The sequence below is a fragment of the Pinus tabuliformis genome, chromosome Q, assembly GCF_031772625.1.
Source record: "Pinus tabuliformis cultivar Carrire ecotype Pingquan chromosome Q, CPIR1, whole genome shotgun sequence".
In the NCBI taxonomy this organism is placed as follows: domain Eukaryota; kingdom Viridiplantae; phylum Streptophyta; class Pinopsida; order Pinales; family Pinaceae; genus Pinus; species Pinus tabuliformis.
Genome location: NC_142296.1, coordinates 51,820,422 through 51,843,760, shown reverse-complemented (window position 1 = coordinate 51,843,760; position 23,339 = coordinate 51,820,422). Strand labels below are relative to the sequence as shown.

General features: G+C 38.8%; 1 protein-coding gene across 3 annotated transcripts in view; it reads left to right on the top strand.

Moving 5' to 3' along the window:
- The window catches only part of LOC149218261 (uncharacterized), a 505,532-nt gene that overhangs the window by 215,017 nt on the left and 267,176 nt on the right, over positions 1-23,339 (top strand). For all 3 annotated transcript variants that reach the window (XM_089383872.1, XM_089383871.1, XM_089383870.1), the window contains 3 exons: positions 3,933-4,016; positions 4,271-4,418; positions 4,735-4,862. In XM_089383872.1, coding sequence (XP_089239998.1) covers positions 3,933-4,016; positions 4,271-4,418; positions 4,735-4,862 — 360 coding nt within the window. The remainder of the gene's footprint in view (positions 1-3,932; positions 4,017-4,270; positions 4,419-4,734; positions 4,863-23,339) is intronic.

Here is a 23,339-nt window from a genome sequence, read left to right as displayed (position 1 = left end):
GGAAAAGTATAAGAGGAGGCTTGAGGGTTAGTTGGAGAATACACCAGAGTGATCAGTTATTCGATTTTCTAGAGCGAGTTTTGCTAAGAAAAGTTGAATCAATGATCAGTTTGCAGTGAGGGGCAGTGAGTACTGGACAGAGAGGCAGAGATAGTGCCGAGAGACCAGCACAGAGGCAGACGCAGAAGCTAGAGCAGGCCACACAAAGGCTAGATGAGACAGCGTAGAGGCCAAAGGGCTCGCATCATCAACGCATAGGGCAGCAGGAGTGACATAGAAGGCCGTAGAGGTTGCATAGTGCCTCAGAGGGCTGACACAAAGGGTTTTGAGGCTGATGTAGAAGCCAGGAGGGCTAACGCAGTGCTTTAGTTGTGCCGAAGAGGGTTTCGTGTGGCAGATTTTCTGAATATCTGCTTCCGAATAGAGAGGTATTACTGCCAGTTATTTTTCTCTGTCGTGTGAGCCAGTTTGGCACCCAGTTGTACTCAAGGATATACTGCATAATAAATAACCCTCAAAATTGCTGCATCGGTTTTCCCGCATTGGGTTTTTCCGAGGACGAGTTGTCCAAAAATAACGGTGTCACTTGTGTGTTTTCTATTTCTTTCAGCTGTTGATCTATAGATGCTTCACACTGTATTGTGTTTATTTCAATGTTTATATGTTTAAATAACTTGTTTGTAATTAACAAGTAGGAGAAATAAACCAGAAGAATACAGATAAAATTTCTAATGGATAGACTTATAAATTTCAACATGCACTACCTTCAATCGAAATAAAATAAAATTCAATAAACTTCTACATGTGGTGTGCTCCTCCTATTATGCCTCCAAATATGTAACTTTTCTCTAGGATATGTGCAATGCCTCAAAAGTACAACTAAAAGCATGGACATGCATTACAATATGTAGAAGGCATCCAAAAGTGAACTGCTACCACATGTGAAACAAATGCTTCCAAATATGTCAACTCAACCCTTAAACACATCTCATAAGAGGTGAGCATCCTCCAATCAAGTGAAAGAAAAGATAAAGCCAAACTGCCAAAATACAAATGCCCAATAAACTTTTCCATATGTGGTGTGCTCCTCCTATCATGCCTCCAAATATGTAACTTTGCTTTGGGATATGTGAAATGCCTCAAAAGTACAACTAAAAGCATGGACATGCATCACAATATGTAGAAGGCATCCAAAAGTGAACTGCTACCACATGTGAAACGGTTGCTTCCAAATATGTCAACTCAACCCTTAAACACATCTCATAAGACGTGAGCATCCTTCAATCATGTGAAAGAAAAGATAAAGCCAAACTGCCAAAATACAAATGCCCTATAAACTTCTCCATATGTGGTGTGCTCCTCCTATCATGCCTCCAAATATGTAACTTTGCTTTGGGATATGTGAAATGCCTCAAAATTACAACCTATGTTGTAGGAAATGTGGTATAGAGGTCCGTTTCCGTACGGAAACGGGTACGAAATGCAGAAACGCGTTTGGTACGGCCGTGAAACACGTTTCTGGCCGTACCGCCACGTTTCCCGAAACGGAAACGTGGCCGGTACGGCCGGAAATGCGTTTCAGGGCCTACGACCCACGTTTCATCATTAACTTGTGTTTTTTTTAATATATTTTTTTAATTTACTTTTAGGGTATGTTAGTGACTTCTTGTTGCTTTTAGATGCGTGGCTAAAGTTATAAAAGTGAATTTTTGCCCTAGTGTTGATATGCAGTTCATCAGGAAGTTTGAGGGATATGCAGTTCATGGTAATGTTAAATTCTTAAAGTAAAAGTGATATTCTCCTTTATTTTTCATTTTCATCCTTTTACTTAAATTTTTAACATTACCATGAAATGACTCAGGATGTTTGAGAGTGGTTTCGCCCTCATTGGATTTCATATGGAGAAAGTAGAATTTTAGATCTCACTCAAAATCCAGCAGACTTATTTGTTTTTCAGGATTTCAGGATTGGAGGGATTGCAATGTTTCCATTGGATTTTATCATGTACTAGGGTATGGAACTTGTATTTAATCAAGAGAACCAAGCCCTCCATGCATGGGAAACTCCCAATAATCAAGATCATGTAGGGTACTAGGGTATGAAACGTGTTTAATCAAGAGCACTGAGGTCGTTCGACTATGTAGGAGGAGACTCCCAATACAACAATGGTCCTTCTAAAGAATGGGATGTGGATGCAGAAAACCCTGATTTGGATCTCTTTCTTGCAGCCTTATAGTCTTTATTGTACTTGCAGCCTCATATATTAATATAAATAAAGGCTGATTTTGAGATTTGGATATATAATAAAGGTTGCTTTTGGATATTCCAATATTTTTATTTTCATTATGTGATCATTCATGAGTAAATGCGATGTAAATTAAATCTTAATGTTTAAGTGTAATAAATTATAATGTATCATTTATGCTTTATGATTGCACATATATATATATATATTTAAATATTTTCAATATATATATATATATATATATATATATATATATTCGCGTTTCCCCGTTTCCAAAATTTGGGGAGGTCGCGTTTCATATCGCTTCCCATTTCGGAAACTCGTACCCGTTTCCCCGTTTCGTGCAACTTAGAGTACAACTAAAAGCATGGACATGCATCACAATATGTAGAAGACACCCAAAAGTGAACTGCTACCACATGTGAAACAAATGCTTCCAAATATGTCAACTCAACCCTTAAGCACATCTCATAAGACGTGAGCATCCTCCAATCATGTGAAAGAAAAGATAAACCCAAACTGCCAAAATACAAATGCCGTAGTGCAATGTGGCTGTCAATAAGACTTCAGACGATGCAAACTGGACTTTGCATTTCAGGTGGTAACATTAAGAACATTTTGAATATTATATTATATTTATTGTTACCAAGCTTTGACCTAGGCTGTGGTTTGAAGCCCATAGAATTGGTCTGGGCACTGTTTTCTAAAGTAGGATCTATATACTCAGTCTATTTAAAGGCATGTAATGTTGAGCGTGAGACATGTATAGTTTGTGGCGATCTTTTGAGTCTCTCTTGTTTTTTCTTGCTGTCTATCCTTTCGCTTGTGTGCACACTTCATTGATGGGCAGGCCATGGAGGAAGAAGTTTGGAAGTGCTCGTAGGACAGATAGATTCCTGTTTGGAAGATGTTTGTTGCTTATTCTGAAATTATTAGTGGTACTGCAGGTTGTCAGGGTAGAATATTCAAGTACTCTTGATGGCAATATAGAGTATGCTAAAAAGTCTGATCTTTTTATACACGTTAGGCTACATTTAGAAAATCTCTTAGTCACGTCATTAGAATGGAATCTTGTCCACTAGCCTGAATGCATCAGCTTATAATGTTGGCAATCTAAGCACTCATAAGTTCCTGTAGTGTGCTTATATGCTAGAAAAACTAGTGCAGAAATATATGTTTACTTTTGTGAAGTTGCAGATTTGATTGCAATATAGACTCTAGAGTATGTTTTAAAGTTTGATCCTTTTATACACGTTAGACTACATTTAGAAAAACTCTTTGTCACACCATTAGAATGGAATCTTGTGCACTAGCCTGAATGCATCCGGTTATAATGTTGGCAATCTAAGCACTCGTAAGTTCCTGTAGTGTGCTTATATGCTAGAAAAATTAGTACAGAAACATATGTTTCCTTTTGTGAAGTTGCAGATTTCCCAGGTGAAATTATTATCTCTTTATTTTATTGTTTCTATTTTCTGCTTTGTAGTTTTATAAGATTGGACATTTATAATCGGAGCAGGAGATAAAACATATGCATTTAAATGATACGAATGTTCTGTCATTATGACAGATTTATGATGAAGAGATTGTTCTTGGCTATGTTGGTTCAATTTGTCAGTATCTCAACTCATGCATAATAGATCTGATAAAAATATATCTTTGATTCATTATTGGCATGTTACTTCAGCAATTAAGGAGAACACGGTTACATGAAAGGAATTTTTCATCTCGGGAAAGGATAGAAAATCATTTAAAATTCCTCGAAAGCAAGGTAAATAACTTCCTCTAATATCATGTGCTGATAGATCTAGAACTTTGTAATAGATGGTATGCTGAGTCTTTACTTTTAAGTTGGATAGATAATAGCATTTTGTTGACCTAGATGAGAATTTTTACTGTATCATGTTAAAGAAGTATGTCTACTTTAGAGATTGTAACCTCAGATGAAAATCTTACTCTGGCACATAATCACATTAATGGCATCATTTTTTTAAAACACTCAAGGATACAGGTTTTTCTATTCAGGTTGCGACACTTGAAGCCAATCCTCCTATTCCTGTTGATATTCTGATTAGAAGGAAGACGAAGGTTCTTATTATAACGGGTCCAAATACTGGGGGAAAAACAGCTACCATCAAGACAGTGGGGCTAGCTGCACTGATGGCAAAATGCGGTGAATTCCATAAATTTTTTAACTGACTTTACCCCGATTTTTGGCCTATCTTTTGCAATGTTTACCGTTCAAAATGTTTCAGTTAGATATTCATATACTGGCCAAATACTGTCACAGTAAGGGGCACTCAATAAAATTAGGAAAGTACGTTATATAGTAATACAATTTTCTTGCCCACTAAATTAAGAATAGCTAGGCTGTTCTTAATTTTTGATGTATTCGTTCATCCATTGAAGCTGCATTTTTATAGTTTTTAATATATTGGAATTTGCAAGAGTCGCATTTCTGATGATCTTTATGATTGTTCCATTGACAGGACTTTATTTGCTAGCAGCGGAACCAGTGAAAATACCATTTTTTGACTCAGTTTTTGCAGATATAGGTGATGAACAGTCATTAAGTCAGTCTCTTTCAACATTTTCAGGTCATTTGCAGCAGATTAAGGTTGGTTCCACTCTTTTGTTTTTTGTATTTTGAGAAATGTCTTATAAACTCGCCTTGGTAAACTGTCATGCTATGAGGGGTGTATCTGTGCCATCAAAGTCACTCAGGAATTGCACCTGGCCTCATCCACACCCACTTGAGGGGGTTTGAATCCAGGTCTCCACATTAGTACAACCCTGATCACCTCACTGCTTGCTGCTAGACCACACAGGCATGGGTGTTGGTTTAACTGCTTAACGATTTGGCTTAAACATAAACCTAGGTTGATCCCACTCTTTTACAGTTCGGCTCAAACATAAGCATCCTTTTGAAGTTGAAGTTAATAGTGTACCAAAAGGGGACTACCATACAATTTTATGACATAGATATTTCCAAGAAGATTCACTTAATCCTGTTTTACATGTCACTGGTTTGATTCACCCATGTGAATGTTGTTGAAATATGTATCTAGGTTTGGTCTTCATAATGTCTTATGTAATCTTCATTTTATGTATTTGATGTAAAAAGAAAGAAAATTTATTATTATTATTTTTATAGCATGTCTTTCATCCTCTAGGTCAAATTTGTTTTAGATTCAGCGCCCGTTGTGTGCTTCTAGGGTTTTGTCAGAGAGTCAAAAAGTCAAACATGTCATTGTCATATGTAAAAGACCCTATTGGGCATTTTGTATCATATAAAAATAATTTATTGTAAGTCATGGGTGTTGGTTCAACTGTTTAACAATTTGGCTTAAACATAAACCTTGGTTGATGCCACTCTTTTACAGTTTGGCTCAAACATAAGCATCCTTTTGAAGTTGAAGTTAATAGTGTACCAAAAGGGGACTGCCATACAATTTTATGACACACATATTTCCAAGAAGATTCACTTAATCCTGTTTTACATGTCACTGGTTTGATTCACCCATGTGAATGTTGTTGAAATATGTATCTAGGTTTGGTCTTCATAATGTCTTATGTAATCTTCATTTTATGTATTTGATGTAAAGAGAGAAAATTTATTATTATTATTTTTATAGCATGTCTTTCATGCTCTAGGTCAAATTTGTTTTAGATTCAGCGCCTGTTGTGTGCTTCTAGGGTTTTGTCAGAGAGTCAAAAAGTCAAACGTGTCATTGTCATATGTAAAAGACCCTATTGGGTATTTTGTATCATATAAAAATAATTTATTGTAAGTCAAAGAGTCAAACGTCTCCGTCCAAGACCAAGTTGGTCTACAAGAAGACAAGTTGGCCTTCAATGATGAAGTTGGCATCATTAGGGCTCCCTAGAAGCCTATATATAAGAGACACTCAACCTCATTTGAGGGATCATTCAAGACCTTCGATTAAGCAAGAAGAAGTTCGATCACAAGGAGAAAGAAGGCTGAAAGGGAAGCGAAGTTAAAGGAAGAAAATCAAATCTCTAAAATCTGTTTTGGGCCTCTATCCTTCGCACGTGCGAGAATTAGGGCATCATTCTATTGCAGCTAGACCGAAATTGCAGTCATCAGAAAAGGGTTAAAATTTGGGTTCAAAAGATAAAGTTTGGAAGCTGAGTTACAAAGGAGGAAGAGAGAAAATTCAGCGAAGGGAAAAGAGACCTATTTTGCCACATTACTCCCACATGTGCGAGCGAGGGTTTCTGTAGTAAGGCCGAAAATTGCAGTCAAAAAGTTGCAGGTCTGAACTTGTGATCAAAAGAGAAGTTGCCACAGTTTTGGAGAAGTTTGACTTGGGTTGACTTTGTGAAGGATAAGCTCATCAAAGGAGAGGTTGACTTGATCTTGGAGGGGTCTTTGTCTTGGGTCTGATAGGTCTTGGAATTTGTCATTTGAAGATTCTATAAGAAGAGAAGAATTCTTGTGGGTTTTCCTCTCAAAGGAGAGATTTTGGCCTTGGCTAGTAGCCTATATCTTGTGTCCACTTGTTCCATTGATCTTCATAGTTTCGGAGCTGTTTGATGATAGGAAAACTATAATAATAATCAAAGAAGAAGCTATTTACAAGTAAATCAAGTTCAAGTAAAAGAACATCACAAGTAGTTATCAAAGATAAGAGAAATCACCCTAATCTAGTTGCCATAGATTTTTCAACAAATGTAAGATGGAAGCTTATCTTTATCTTTTACAAAGACCATCACCAGAGGCTCAGGAAACCTATGCTACTAACATGGTACTGATCAATATCAAATTTTCCTGAGGTTTGTCATCTCCAATACCATGAAGTATGTCGGAAATATGTTGTCTACTAAACAAGCTCATATGCATGTATGGTGCCCTATTACCCCTCATATCAGTAGGGGTACACATACATTTTCATAGTGAATTTATCACCATTGTAAGCCCAAGGTCACAAGTCAAAAGCCTTGTAACAACCATGTGAGTCATTGTATTAGGTGTCCTAGACCTTGTGATGGTCAACCATAACCGTCCTTTTGGGCTAAGTCCTTGGTCCCTTTGTCTTGTATAGGATCAGGAGATTTTGTATAGTTCTTGGGCCCACCTCCCTCCTAGAGGTATCTCCGCTGTCATGGCGAACTCCTCTTTGATCTTCGTGGTTGCAACCTTAGGATCGTGGTTCTCATCCTTGTCCTTTTTCTTCAAAGGACACTAGGATGCATAGTGGCCCATCTCGCCACATCTGAAACACTTCACCTTGGAGATGTCCTTCTTTTGTCTCTGTTGCCCCTGCTCTCTCTTGGATGCAAGGGTTGCATTATCATCCTCCTCCTTGGGCTTCGACCCACTACTACTGTTGTTGCTTTTGTCAAGTTTGACCTTGACTAAGTATCTCCTCAGCGCCTCTTGTTTTAGAGTGTCCACATCTCATCCTAATTCGGCAATGCTGCTCTGCCCAGGATACTCTGGACAAAGAATTTCCACTCATCTGAGACAAAATTGAGGGCCATTCTAACCAACTTTGAATCCTGAGGTGTATGCCCCGCAGCAGACAACTCATCACGGGTTTCCTTTAGCTTCGTGAGGAATGGATCCACACGCTCTCCCTTCTGCATCTTAGCAAATCTCAGCTTTTGCTCCAAGTACATCTTCTGCTGCTCGGAAGATCCCTGATATAACATGGCCAAGGCATCCCACATCTCCTTAGCAGTTGCTCTGCTAGCAACGTGACACACCACATGATCCTTGACTCCATCCAGGATCATCCTCTTGGCTTTCACTATCTCAACTCTGTACTCCTCCAACGAATCTGCATCTGCAGGCATAACCAACACGCTGTCGACATATGTCTTGAGATCATGCTCATCTAGAAGGAATGGCATCCTTGCCTTCCAGATGACATAGTTGGATGCTCCGTCCAATCTATCCTGATCCCTCAATCCACTAGTTGCCATCTCTGCCACTGAAAAATGTCGAAAATCTCCTCTTTGGTTCTTACTGCTGCTGCTCAGCCAATAAGAAAACAGACTTCTTGGTGGGAAGTCTTACCAAGGAAAAGTGCCATCAATGTGCTTCTTCCTTCTCTTCTGACGTCTTTCTGCCCAACAAAACAACCTGCAAAAAAGACTGTGTCCCACCAACTTTCTCATGCTGAGGCTTTAGTGCTGCTCCCTCTGCCCCGACAAAAATTCGAATTGGAAGTCCTTCTCTCCGTCGACTCACTTGGAGAGAGATTGCCTCGAAAAATCTGTCCTCCCGGCTTGGAACCGCGTTAGCCCTCTGGGGTCTCGAATTGATGCCTCCTGCAGTTTTTTCGAACTGCCTTCTTCTACTCAGCTCTGGATCTACTGGATCTACACTTCTTGCTTCACCTATAGCTCTGATACCATGTGAAAATTCCTCAACAGGAACCCCTACTGCAACAACTGATGATATTACTCCTATTTGTTAAATTCCTTTCAAAAAATTACTTGTTGTTTCCTACGGCAAATATCATAATACATACACTACAACCTTCAGTTAATTAAATATTATTTGGAAACAAGAGATTGAGCAAGAAAGAAAATACAACACAATGGAGACTGTTATTTTTGGACAAATGTCCTCGGAAAAACCCAATTCGGGAAAACTGATGCAGCAGTTCTGAGGGTTTATTATTATTAAGCAGTGGTTCTGAATACAACTCTGGATGCCCTTTCGGCAATCCAGTTATAGAGAAAAAGGCACTGGCAGAAAACTTAGCAAGATTACCTCACTCCACCCGTCAAATCCCAACTGATCCGATAGCTGAACTGACTGTCCCCGGCTACAACTGCGCTGCCCCTTCGCAGTAACTGTGTGGGCCTGCGTGGAGCTCTCTGAGGCTCTGCGTCAGCTCTGTGTTGGGTCTCCTTGCCTCCTAGAGCTTTAACGTCAACCCTCCCGGCTGATCCAGCAGCTCCCTGACAAATTTCAAACTTCTGCTGGAAGATAGCTCTGCCTCTGCGCTGGCCCTTCTGGCTCTGCGTCAAGCACTGCGTGGGCCCTCTTGGCCTAGTGTCAATCCTTCCTGGGTCTTTGCTGCCTCCACTGGTGCTTCTCTGCCTCTTCGCTGAGTATTCGATGTCCCAAAGAAGATACTCCAATCCAACTATCCTTGCCCCTCAACTGCAAGAAATCTCCTTGATCAGAATTTCCTCCTGAGAACTTCTCACTTCAGAAATTCGATCTCTTGATCTCTCGGTGTATTTTCCAAATGACCCTCATGCCCCTTCTTATATCTTTCTATTGGACAAACACCGACCTAGATTAACTCCTAATCAAAGGCTTAGATCGTTTTGACTTGATCTCCGCCTTTTTTTAGAAGTTACACCCACAATTAGATTAATGCCCATTAATATTTTAATTTTCCTAAGTTTAGGCTTACGGACCTATTGACCATGCCGCCTACACCTCCCTACAAGTCAGTGAGAAAAACCTTCAACCCCACAAGGTGTGGTTGATGGCAGGGAACTCAGAGAAGGGGCTGTCACACTAATCCCGACTCTCTCCGTTTGAGCTATCTCCTAGGTTAGCTAAAGGGGGGTGGTCCCTAATGAAAAGTTAAGTTAAAAGATGTGAGTTTCTAGGAGAGTGTTATAGTGAAAATGGATTACTTTTAAAGATTTATGAGCAAATATGAAGTGAACAACTTGAAATAACAATGCCAATCATTAATATGATTAAAAACCATAAAACCAATGCCTTACAAGGAATTCACTCAACAATTTAAAGATATATTTGTTCAAAGTAAAATGCAATGTTCTCAAAAGAGAAAACAAATTCACCCTGAAATGTAAATAAGAATTGTTAGCACAAGATATGTAAGATACAAAATGCTTTTGAGATAATCAACTTTATAAATCAAAACATATGAAACATATCTTGCCAAAACACAAAAATTAGTAATTAACTTGGAAATGTAAAAGAAAGGAAGTGCTAAACCAAGACATCAATATGCAATTAGACTCGAAACATGAAAAGAAAACACTTGTTTGAAATGATTACAATACTTGCTTTTGGAATAGACTTTGCATATGAAAACTCAAACCTTCAAGAGACAAGTAAAGTAAATGTAATGGAAAGTGCTATTGGTTAATTTTATTAATTAGCTCTACAACAAGATTGCAATTTAACTCTTCAATCCTCAGACCTCACTCTCGCCCAATGGATCTCACAGTGAGGAGTCAATAGAGGAGTAAAGGATCCCTAAGATGTTACTTCAACCAACTTATGTTGGAGGTAAAATTTTAATGAGACTTGGGGCCTTCCTACACTAAAATGCCTGGATGAAATGCAAATTGTGTTAATTCCCCAAATAAAAATAATGATACATGCAAATGCTTCAAAGAGATTGATTTGCAATGCTTGAGAATGAAATAATGTTCAACATAAGTTGCAATTATAACTTCAACTGGAGGAATTTGCATGTGTTTCATCAATGAATTAAAATGATACAAGTAATTTGCTTGAAAGTAAAATCTGTTTCAAATAGACAATGACGATAAATTGCTCCAATATTCAAGATAACAATGTAGCATAAAATTGAAGCATGTATTCAAGTGCTCATGAAACAATTTACGAATGTAAATGGAAACGAATCAAAGTTTGTTAAGAATATAAAATTCTTGCATGTCAAGGATGAATTGCCCAAAGCAAAGTGTAGGCTTGTAGCTTCAAGCAACAATGAGATAGATAATGCAAATCTCAAATGAAATTGTAACAAACTTTAACTTAATGAAATGTGATAGTGAAGTTGTGTTAATTCCCAATTAAAGCATGCATGTAAGTGAATGAATTATGAAAGCTTAAACCATGCAAATGTCAATCCACCCAAGAGAGCCTCCCTCTAAATGGGGAGATAGGATAACATGGGAGAAATCCCAGGCTCCCACAAGCGAGTTAGATCTTTTATTAATATTACAATGAGAAGAGGGCCCTTCAAAGTTCTCAATTATACTTCAATGAGAGTCCTCACAATAATTGCTTGAAACTTGGACACTAGACCTCCTTTCTTGAGAAAGTAGTGACAAGATCTCACAAAACTTATGCAAGGGAAACAAGGTGTGAGTTTCCTCCAAATGCCCACGGCTTAAAGAGGAAAATGGGCAACCTTCTAGTGAACTCGACTTGGCCAAAATAACACTCAAAAGGGCTCACGACATCCTTGGAAATCGAACCCCCAACACTTGCCAAAGGTCCTGCAAACACTTATTAGATGTTGCGGGAAGTTGCTCTTCAAAATCTGCCACACAAGAGTTAGCAAACAATCCAAACAATGGCTGTAAAATAAGTTAAGTATTAATGGAAAAATCAACAAGATAAAATGTATATGTACAATTATAATTTACAAAAGGCTAAGCTAAAGAGTGAGAGTAAACTCTTGTTTTTGCTTAGCCATCTTCAAGCTCTTAGATAGCAAATGAAAGAAATGAAGTACAATGTTTTTTTAAAAGAGATTTAGTTTAGAAATTCTCGGCTTGTGTACAAGCTATGTGCCGAAATCCCTGCAAAACCACTTTGTAAGATAAGACTATGAAGGTTCAAAGAACAAATGAAAGCTCCTTTAAGAATGTATCAAGAGTGGGTTGGTCTCTCCAAAGACTTCCCCTCACGCTTGATTCTGTAATCCCAACAAGATGTTCCCTCTACAAAATTTCAATCAAGAATTAGTTCCATTTAGATTTAGCAATAAACAATGATAAGAAATTGTAGAGATTTATTTAAAACCAACTAGAGCATTTTATACCTAGAACATACTTCTAAATCAAATGTCAATGGAAGATAGCTCTACATTAACAAATCTACAAGAGCATATGGAAGCAAATTAGATCAAAGCATGAGTAAAAGGAATTATACCAATGCTCAACAATTCATCACACTCGAAAAGGAGGAACACCTCATGAATGAAACCCCAAAGTCTTTATTGATATTTTTGAAAGTGTACAAGGCAGCAACGCTTCAGCAAGCACAATAGCTAGTAACAATCTTATTACAATGTGAGAGCCCATGGTTCTATTATATAGAAAGTTGGGAGCAAATCCCAATGAAGAATGATAATGACAAATGGCATTGGAGCCAATCTCAATGTAGAAGTGATTAAACAAGTGGCATGAGGTGACAATCCCAAAGAGAAATTTGAATTTGTTGAATGGAGCTCCAATGCTAAGTGTAAAAATCGAATTCTGGCAAGTGGACATCATTTTCTTCTTCCCTTATGTGCCAAATTCGAATTTTATGGTGGAATGGCAAGTGTATATGGGTGGTAACCCATGTGAGGACAATTTCCCACAAAAATCTCCACCAAATATTCTCCCAAATCCTCCCAAATGTGCATTAACTTCACAAATTCGAATGTCCAAGCAATTTTTTCATTTAATGCCAGAAATTCGATTTTATTTGAGCACATGTTCTTTCCTTGATTTTAGGAGTCCACATCACCTTGGGACTTCACTTTAACTCCCCCATAATTTTCCACTTCATTTCCACAACATTTAGCATGTGTGGATATTTATTTTTTTCCATTTATTTAATTTCTGGCTTAATTAATTGCCAAATTTCCCACTAAATTTAGGAAAAGTGGGTTTTGAGGGTTCAAAACACATTATTAACCTCTCAAATTGTGTCATAGTAGAAAGTTGAGGGTGAGAGGTGTAAATTTGATTACTCATACTCCATACAACTTCTCTAGACTATACTTATTACAATTTAAATAAAGTTTTATTTGCAATTTTTGACCTGCGGGAGATCTAAAAAATTAAAAAATGACTACCTAGACCTAACCAAATTCCACGAATTTTTTTGTGTGATCTAGTATGGTAATATACATCGATTCTAGACACTAAGATGTGTCAGGGGATCAACCTTCAAACCGTCACTCAGGCTTTGGGGTAAAACGTGAGTGAAAAAACCTAGAAAATTATCCGCCTCTGAAAAGGAAGGGATCATGAACCAGATAAAAAAAACACTCCAAGGTGTACTCGTTCGCTGATTGAGTCCCAACATCTTAGGCTTGTTACAAACTCAAAACTCATCATTACTAGTATCACTTATTACAATTCTGCGTAAGGTGTGGAATCTGGGTACAAGAAAGATGATGAGAAGATAGAAGTAGAGTTAAAAAACTTCGTTGACTGATGATATATGATGGTGCAAGTGTCCTCTGGATCATCCTTGGGCATGGAGTCTTCATATAATCATCAAGTGCCACTCTAGTGGTCAATAGGACCCATTAAAAAATATTAATTATTTTAATAAAATTGTGTCTAGGTGGAATTTCCCAAAATGGTTTCTGGGTTACTTAGAATGCATGTGCCCAAGCCTCCCTGCAAAATTTGAGGCCTAGATCACATCCGATGCTACCCTAAATTAACACACAGACCTTGCTGTGGGTTTTAGATGAGTCGTAGGCATAATATAGCATGTATAGGTGGGCCATAAGGCTGTTGTTGATTGCACAGGAGGGCCGAGGCATAAGACCTAGTACAAGTGTGGTAGGAGGCTTGTTTGAGGGCTGTTTATAGCCCAGATCTACAGCAGAAGGTGGTCTGATTTATTTGGAGGGAAGCCATAGCCTTGAAGGAGGCCTGGAAGTGAAGGAAAGGAGCTGTAGTAGCTTGCCAACAACCCTAACCAGGTGTACCAGGTCTACAGTGAATACACCAGCCTTTGATGACATGAGGTATGTATGTTAATGATGTGTTTGTGTTGAGTTTGGTGCTAGTTGGATGGTGTCCAAGTGTGAACAAAGTGACACTCTGTGGGATGTTGATTTTTGGTAGCAGCAGATGTGCTCTAAGTCTCTAAGTTTGCAGGGAGGCTTGGGCACATTTATTTCAAAGAACCCAGAAAGCTTTTTGGGAAATTCCGCCCAGAAATAATTTTATTAAAATAATTATTATTATTAATGGGACCCTAAGTCTAAACTTAGGAAATTAAAATAATTAATGGGTATTAATCTAACTGTGGGTGTAAGTTATAGAAGAAGACGAGGATCAAGCAGAAATGATCTTAGACATTGATTAGCTTCTAATATGGGTCGTTGAATGTCAACGAGGTGATTATTTAAGGAGGATTGAGGGTCATTTGGAAAGACACGTATAGTGAGTTCAAAAGTTCGATTTTCTGAAGCAGAGAAGTTGCCGGGAAAATTTCGATAGTGAGTTGTTATAGTGAGGGGCAAGGATAGTTTGGTTTGAGAGTCTTATCCTGAGCCAAGATACATAGCAAAGAGGTAGAGAGACACCAGAAGGAGGCAACGCAGTACCCAGGAGGGGTTGACGTTGAGCCAGAAGGGCTCACGCAGAGGTAGCGCAATCCTCCAAGCAGAAGTTCGAAAATTTGCTAGGGTTTGACGTTCTGATCCGAGAGGGTTGACGTTAGAGCTCCGGGAGAGAAAATCGACCTAGCGCAGAGCTGACGCAGAGCCTTTGAGGCTGACACAGGGCCCACGCAGGGGCAATGCAGAAATAGTCGGGGACACGTTGGTTCAGCTGCCGGATCAGCTAAGACTTTCTGGGTAAAGTGAGTTTATCTCACAAATTTCTTTTGCTAGTTGTATTTCTCTGTAACTGGATTGTCGGGAGGACATTCAGAGTTGTATTCAGAAAGCTACTGCATAATAATAAAAACCCTCAGAGTTGCTACACTAGTTTTCCTGCATTGGGTTTTTTTGGGGACGTTTGTCCAAAAACAATTGTGTCATTTGTGTATATCTTTCTCTATTGATCAGTTTCTTGTTTCGGCATATAATTTAATTGGTGTACGTTGCAATGTATGTATTTCGATGTTTGCTGTAGGAAACTACAAATAACTTGTTTATGTAAATCTAACAAGTAGGAGAAATATCATCAGTGCTGCAGCAGGAATTCCCAGGTTTAAGGAATTTTCACATGGGAGCCATGCATTGAGGTTGACTTAGGTGGTTGTAGACCTCAACGAGGAGCAGATCCTATAGTGATTGTATTGGGCATCATTGGACTGATGGAGGGCAGCGTGTTGATGGCCCAAAGTAGCCCTTGACAAGCAGTCATAACGATAGCTTGACAACTGAAGGTTGGGTGAAGTGTGGAGCCTAATGTGTATTGATGGACGAAAAAGGCTACTAGATTAGCATATTGGAGCTCAGGTGTTGGCCAACCTAGAAGAGTAGATTGGATAAAGCTTGTGTTCATTATATCAAAAGCAACATGCAACACTGATAGGTGGTAGCCCTCCTAGAGACTCTATGTGTTGTCCTTTGATGGACTAAGGGGTAGCTAGAGAGCAGAATGGGAGTGAAGGACTGATAGGACAAGATACGACATAGAGACTGCAACGAGATTGTCATTGTATCTTGTATCCCTTGTATGGGAGCCCTAGACTATTGTATTATTCAGTTGGTTTAATATAATGAAGATTGGGTTGTTGTACATATTTGTACAATATTTTGTAAAAGATTGTTTATACTTGTGCATGTGTGATTTACTGCTTTATATTGTTCTACTGTGCAAAGTAGTTTTGTTGAGATTCTTGGTTTGGTAGCGTCAGAGATTCTAAGATTCTATCCTAAACCCAAGATCGTGGAAATTCAACATGGTATTAGAGCGTGTCTGAGCTACTTTGGAAGACAATGAATCAAAGTGTGCACAATGAACAACTTAAGAGGGAGTTGGTCACATTGTAGGTGAAGGGTTCACTACAATGTCGAAGTTGCAGGCTGGTCTCTGGTATGAGGACAGGTTGGAAGGGTTGTCCAACTATAGTCCTTGGAAGGAAAGGATCAAGTTGGTATTGTAGGTCAACAGTATCTGAAAGTTCTCTGATAAAGGGATCAAGAAGCCAACCGACCCTAAGGAGATGGAAATATAAGAGGATTTGGATACGAAGGCGAGATTGATCATCCTTGATGGTGTGAAGGATCCCCTAATACCTCATTTGTCCGGGAAGAACATTGCACATGAGATGTGGATGGATTTTCAAAATTTGTTCTAGAATAAGAACGAGAACTAGGTACTGGTATTGGAGGATAAGTTGAAGTCGACCAAGATGATATATGGTGAAGGAGTGACTTCGTATCTGACGAGATTTTCTTAGGTCAAAGATGAACTTGCTGTTGTTGGTGTGATTATTTCAGAGAATGATATGGTGAGGATCACCTTGAAAGGTTTTCTTCCCCAATTTGAAAGTAAGCAACTTGCGAAAATGGGCTCAATAACCCTGGGTGTCTGGGGTTTTTAAGGGTTGGAAACTTTGGAAGCTTACTCCTTTGTTTGATCTCTTGAGAGATTTCACCGTTAAAATAAAACAAATTTTTTCCCAAAAAATCCCAATAAAGAAAAAAAACCCCAAGAAATTATATACAAGAAAAAAATGAAATGCAAAGGGTTAGTGAAATTATTTGCATAATAGAAAATGCATGGTGAAAGGTTAGTATATATAGATACAAATTAGAGAAACTATTTTCAAATTTTGAATGTGGGATAAAAACTTTACAAGTAAAATTTGAATTTCAAATTAAAAGTTAAATCTAATTAAAAAATTAAAACTTAAATAAAATAAATATTTACAATTTTGAAATCTAAAAATTATTTACAAAATAAAATAAATCTAAAGAATATTTACAAGTATGCTAAAAACCCCAAAACATAAAATTTAAAATAAAACCCCAAACCCAAATAGTTGCAAAACAAGGGTTAGAAAATTTTATTTACAAAAATTATTCTACAAAAATAATTTACAAGTTATATACAAATATACAATGCTTGGAAATAAATATTTTTGAGTAAATAATTTTTTAAATGATGAATAATGACCATAGATTATATGTGTTTCAAAAGTTATGGTATTGCCCACAACCTTAGCAAAGTAAGAAAACCAAACAAAATTCTTGGAGCCCAAACAAGGTCGGCTCTCCTCCAAAGTTTGTGAACTTGGAGCCCAAGGGCCGGGGACCTTGCAAATTCTATATTTTCTTCAAGAAAGTTTGTTAGACATATGGCGAATCAGATCACCTACGATAAACCCAAAATCTACCAATAAAATGTTTTTATCACCATCTAATGAATAAACAAACTTTAAAATTTTAAGCACAATATAGGAAAACACATACCCAGCACATACCACAAATCATCGGACAAAAAACACCATGAACTGAACCCCAAAGTCTTTTATTATGATATTTCAAATGTTCCCAGCAGATCAGTGGAACAAAACCAACATTACAAAATTACATAGACTAGAGTCAGAGCTTTCATCATGACTTGAGAAGCAAAATGGCCTCTAATTTATAGATAAATCCTCCAAGTGGAAAATAATGGCTAGTTGGCTTGATCCCTGTCAAAATAATCTCGACTGTTGATAAATATTTGATCATCTTTTAATCTCCACTGTTGAAAATAATTATTTTTGAGGAATTTTCGAATTTTTCATAAAACCCATTTTTTATTAGTCCAAAATAATTATTTTGAACTAATTCCCTCAAAAATTTGACTTTGACTTAACCACCAAGGTCCAAGGGTCCAATTTTTCTTGAAATTTCCAATGTTCCCTTGGTGGGGGACCTTCAAAAATTAACTTCTTTTAGACCCACAAATTTTTCCACTTGGAGAAATTAATTTCTCTAACATTTTAATTTTGATTCTAAATTAATTAATTTTCTGGCTTAGGATTTTATTTTATTTTTGCCAGAAAAATTAATTAATTGACTTATGAGAGAAAATTTTTTCTATCCTCAAATTTTTAGCCATGGTGTCTAAGTATGAGGGACCATGCACTAAAATAATTTTTACATAAGATTTTACAAATTCAACCCTCAAAGGGGGAATACCCATTCGCTATAGACCCTCATAAAACTTACCCAATTCTGCGACACAATATGATCTAGTAGACCAAGTGATTTGTAATAAAATAATTTAGCCAAATAGCTTAAATTATTCCCAAATCACTTTTACAAAAGACTCGACTAAAACACTAGGACTCACCTAAGACTTCGACAATAAATTCCACCCTAGCTTTGGGGTGAGGCTGGAGGGAAAAACTTTGCCGATCATCTGTGTTTAGAAACACAGATAATCAGTGAGACGAAAAACCTCCTAGGATGAAATTTGTCGCCAAAATCATAGGCTTACCTAGGTTGTTACATAATTAACGGTTGTACTAGCATCATTTACATTACAAATTTGCAAAATGGGTTTACAATGACATAATAAGATGCTAGTTGATGTTTCTGACTTCAAAAAAAAAATGGTACAACTGCTTCCTTGGAACTATGACAAAACGTGTGCAACAAGTCCACTTCCAAAGACTTACTGTTTGTTTGACTCCATATGCCCAAAAATTGATTGATAAGGCATTGGCCCTTCATTTTGCATCATTTTATAGCTTTTTTGGAAATCACAAAAACCATTTTTCTAGGGTTCCACTCTCTTGGGAAATCTTGTAGTTACGATTTATGGGGACATTCCCTTTGAAGTCTAACCCTGATTACTCTAAGAAACCTAGCAACATTGGTCCTTCATTTTCCATCACTTTATACCTTGTTTGTAAATCACAAAAAATGTTTGGCTAGGGTTCCACTCTCCTAGGAAATCTTGTAGTTATGATTTATGGGGACATTCCCTTTGAACTGTAACCTTGATTGCTCTAAGAAACCTAGGAATTCTATCTTCCATCTAAACCCTAATTGATCAAATCATTTGATTGAAGTGTGAAGTCGAAGCTTTGGAGAGCTTTTGACTTGGTGTGACTAGGCCATTAGATATTTAGGATTTGTAGGGAGTACCCCCTTTTGAGTTTGAGGAGAGTTGACCAAAATTGAGAAGACAATTGATGATGTGATAGTGGATCCCTCTGAGGTGCAGCGGGTCTCGCACTTGAGCTTTTTGACTTTATCCCTAGAAGTGTGAGATTTGTTGTTCTAACTTCTAGGTAACACTACCAAAATTCTCTTGTAGCTAGGTGCAATTCCATGTATTCCTATGTGGACATTCAATGGTAACCCACCTGAACATACATATAGAATATTATTTAACGTGTTTACATAAATTTTGGAAAGGCAATTCCCTTTAGTTGTGGAAACCTTGGCCTTGGGTTGTCTTTGTAGAACATATATGGCATAATCACATTACCCAAATTGGAAAACAAGCAAGGGAAAACTGGCATTGGTACATCTCTCAAGCTTAGATTTGGAATAAAGCATCATGTTCCTCAAATTCAACAACTACGCAATTTTAAACATTGAAGATTTGTAACGAATAAAAACTTGTTGGTCTCCAGTGTATTATGTAATTAAGGGGATGCATTACCTTTAGAGAGGAACTGCTATCTTACAATACAAGGTATTTTGGTCATGTATTTGTTAATGATGACTGATGTACTTGCTATTTCTATGGCCAATTGATGCACATTTTGTTAAAATTGGCAACTAGGGCCAAACTCCATGTGGGTCATCATATTAATGGCAACTGATATTTTTCTTGGATCCCTCTCATCGAGAGGTATAGGATTGATCTAAAGATCATTCGATTTCGATAAGTATTCATAGAGTTATGAATTTATTTGTGTTATAAGACAATTCGTCAAGGTCGGCCAACAACCAAATAAACCCTACTTGTGCTCAACGTTTAGTATAAAAAGGGGTGGCTTGCAAGTCATTTACACACACTCTTTTTGTGATCTCTTCCTCTCCACTTGTCTTTGGGTTTTGTTGGGAAGAGAAATCCTAAGAGTAAACGCTGGCCTAAGTCTTATGATGCCCTAGCCATAGTAAGGAGGATGCCCTAGCAGCAGTCTGGCCATAGTCAAAGGAGGAATATCTAGACGCAGTCAAAGGGAATATGCCATGCCCTAATCCACATTCTGAGAGAGACCTTAACGTTGTCATGGAGGAGAGAAGAAGTCTAAACGCTAACCTAAAGAGAGATGCCCTAACCGCTGTTCTCTATGAGATCAAAGCACAGTCAAAAGAGAAGGCTCTACGTAGTCAAGGAGGGAGCTCTATCCGCAGTTAAGGGTGGCCCTAATTCATTGTTGAAGAGGCCCTTATACGTTGTTCTAAGGTGCCCTAATCCACAGTCTGTTGAGCCCTTATTCACAGCCAAACAATGATCCTATTGCGTAGCAACTAGGCCCTAATACGCAGTTAAGAGGAGCTTCTATACACAACTAATATAGGCCCTAAATGAAGGCCCTAATCCCCAGTTAGGAAAGGTCCTAATACATGTTGATTTGTGGTAGCATCAAATGTGCTTTAGCCATGAAATTTGGTGGAGAGGTTGGGGCACATGAGATCTCCAATACCCAAAAAGGGTTTGGGCAGATTCTAAACAATTTAGGAGATATTAAAATAATTAATATTTTTAATGGAGTCCCTAAGTCTAAACTTAGGGAAATTAAAATATTAATATGGATTAATATAAAACTGTGTTCGAATGGTCCAAAAGACATGGATCAAGCCAGATCTAATCTTAGCCGTCGATTAGGGACTTAATCTCGGCTGTTGATATGTCAACGAGAAAAGTATAAGAGGAGGCCTGAGGGTCATGTTAGCTCTGCTGCAATTTCAGTGTTTAAAGGTTAAAATCAGGTTGATAGTGCTGGTTTTGATTGCAAAGGAGCTCAAGGCAGTCCATTTTACCCTTACCCTTTTCACAAGCATTATTCCCTTATAACTCCCGCTGCCTCCATTTCTTCTTTCCCCCTGCATTCTTTTTATTTTTCTCATATCCCTTCATCTCTGTTTTATTTCTTTAAAACCCATTTAAACCTATTTTTTGTTTAGCTCCCGGGTGCTGGGTTTACATGTTATAAAACCCTGATTGTGTGACCTCGCACCTTTATAGCCCTTCTTGTCGCTTTTAATTCTGAGCCATTGATCTCCCGTGATCAAATCTAACGGCCCCTGCCGCCCCAACCCGCGTGTTAAACCTCGCGCTCCTTTCTTTTCATCTGACCATCCATCGGAGATCCAATGGTGGACGCTCCCCCCGATTGCGCAACCTGCGCGCTTGTTAACCCGCGGGGGCAGCGGTATTAGCCTGCCACGCGACGCTTTCTTATTGCATCGCTCCTCCATATACGGAAACCACCATTGCTCGACAAGCGGTGCAGGGAAACCGCCCGCCCGCTATACCGCCATTCTCCCGCCGTTTAAGCGTCGTGCATCTTCTGTGTGCGATCACCGTCCGATCATTCCCGCCCATGATCCGACGGCCCAAATTCATTTACCCGCAATTGCTCCCATTAGCTCTTCCTGATGTGATCGTAGCCGTTGATCTATATGATCCGACGGCTCACGATGCTCTCCCCGCTCCCCTGTTTTCCGATAGCCCCTCCCGCGCGATCTCCACCGTTGATCCATATGATCCGACGGCTGACGATCGTTTACCCCCGATGGCCTCCATAGTCTGATCTCCGCCGTTGATTTGTATGATCAACGGCTAAGATTCATTCCTCCGATTCAAGTTTGCTTCCACCATTCTGTTCTTGCCCGTAACCTATCTTGAGCTCCCGAGGAGAAAGCAACGATCTGCTGCCCTGTACCTGCACAATTAAAGCTTCAGCAACTGCAATTAATCAACAGCATGGCCGAGAAGGAAAAAGGACGACCTCGAGCAATGAAAAGCATTTATCAGGCATGGGATTTAATCCATTGTTCATTCCAGCTGCCAGAGAAGGACCACAGAACAGCAGAAAAGGTCATTTTGTCCATTAAAGCTCTGAGATTTGCAGCAAAGGCCCATTTCATATTGTAAATGTGGTTGGTGGTTCATTAAGACACCTCCACGCTTAGTAGCAGAGATATTTTGTAAACCAACCTCTATATATATCCAGAAGACAAATGTAATAGGTTGATGAGTGTTGGATGAGTGTTATTTTGCTGTAAGGTTCAACTTCTGGAGATTGTAACTGCTGTGATACCTGCAGCGTCTGGTCTTCATTTTCAGCTAATGCAAGCTTCTTTTGTTGTTAATTGCTCACTGTCCACTTCTTCTTCTTGTTCCAGGCTGTGCCTGTCTTGCATTTATTCATGTGCTGTTAATGTTAGCATTAGAGGGGCTGTCATCCCACCTCTGTGTTAGGATTTAGCATGTATCATTGAATTTGTATGCAGGTTTCTGTTCTTTTAGTGCCAGAGAGCTGTCATCCTGTCTGTGTATTAGAAAACAGATTTACAAACCTTTTAACTGGTTGCAGCTGGCCATCACAGGGTCCTGTGCATCTGCTGGTGTGATCAGTGTTCTCCATCATCACATTTTCTTTAAAACTGTGAGTAATTGGTGGTCTAAAGCCTTGTAGTCTGTTCACCCATGTCTGGGGTTAAGCATAGTAGGAGTGGTTATTTGGCTTGAATATGCAGCATTTGCTTCATTCATCCACCAGTTCATCCAACTTTTTGTTGAGTTTGTAATGTTCCCGAGCATCTCTAATATACAACCTAGGAGAGTTTCTTGGGGTGATAACAGATCACTTGGAGAGTGCACCAAAGTGATCAATCATTCTATTCTCTAAAGCGGGGTTTGCTAAGAGAGATAGAATCAGTGATCGGAGTTGCAACTGAGGGGCATCGTGTACAGAGAGACAGAGAGGCAGAGATAGTGCCGGGAGAGCAGCGTAGGAGCTAGAGAGAGTGATGTAGTAGCAGTCAGGGCTCACGCAGGGCCACGCAGAGGTAGCCGGGAGATGCGCAGTTCTTTAGAGAGGCCAACATTGCTGATGCAGAGAGCCAGAAGGTTGATGCAGACCCATTTAGGGTGACGTAGGGCCAACGCTGGGCAGAGAGAGGTTGACATAGTCCAGAAAGGCAGACGCTGGGGTTTTTGGGGCAGATTGGTGCTGAGGAGCTGCCAGAAGGTTTATCCGGGGTTTCAACTGGGACATTTGTCTCAAATTGAGAGGTATTACTGCTAAGGAAATTCTCTGTTGGGTAAGCCGGATTTGGCACCCAGATTGTACTCTGATATTTCTTAATAACAAAACCCTCAGATAGCTGCACCAATTTTCCCACATTGGGTTTTTTCGGGGACATTGGTCCAAAAATAACAGTGTCATTATGTTTCCTTCAGTTGTTGATCTGTAATATGTTGAGCATGCACTAGTGTTTAT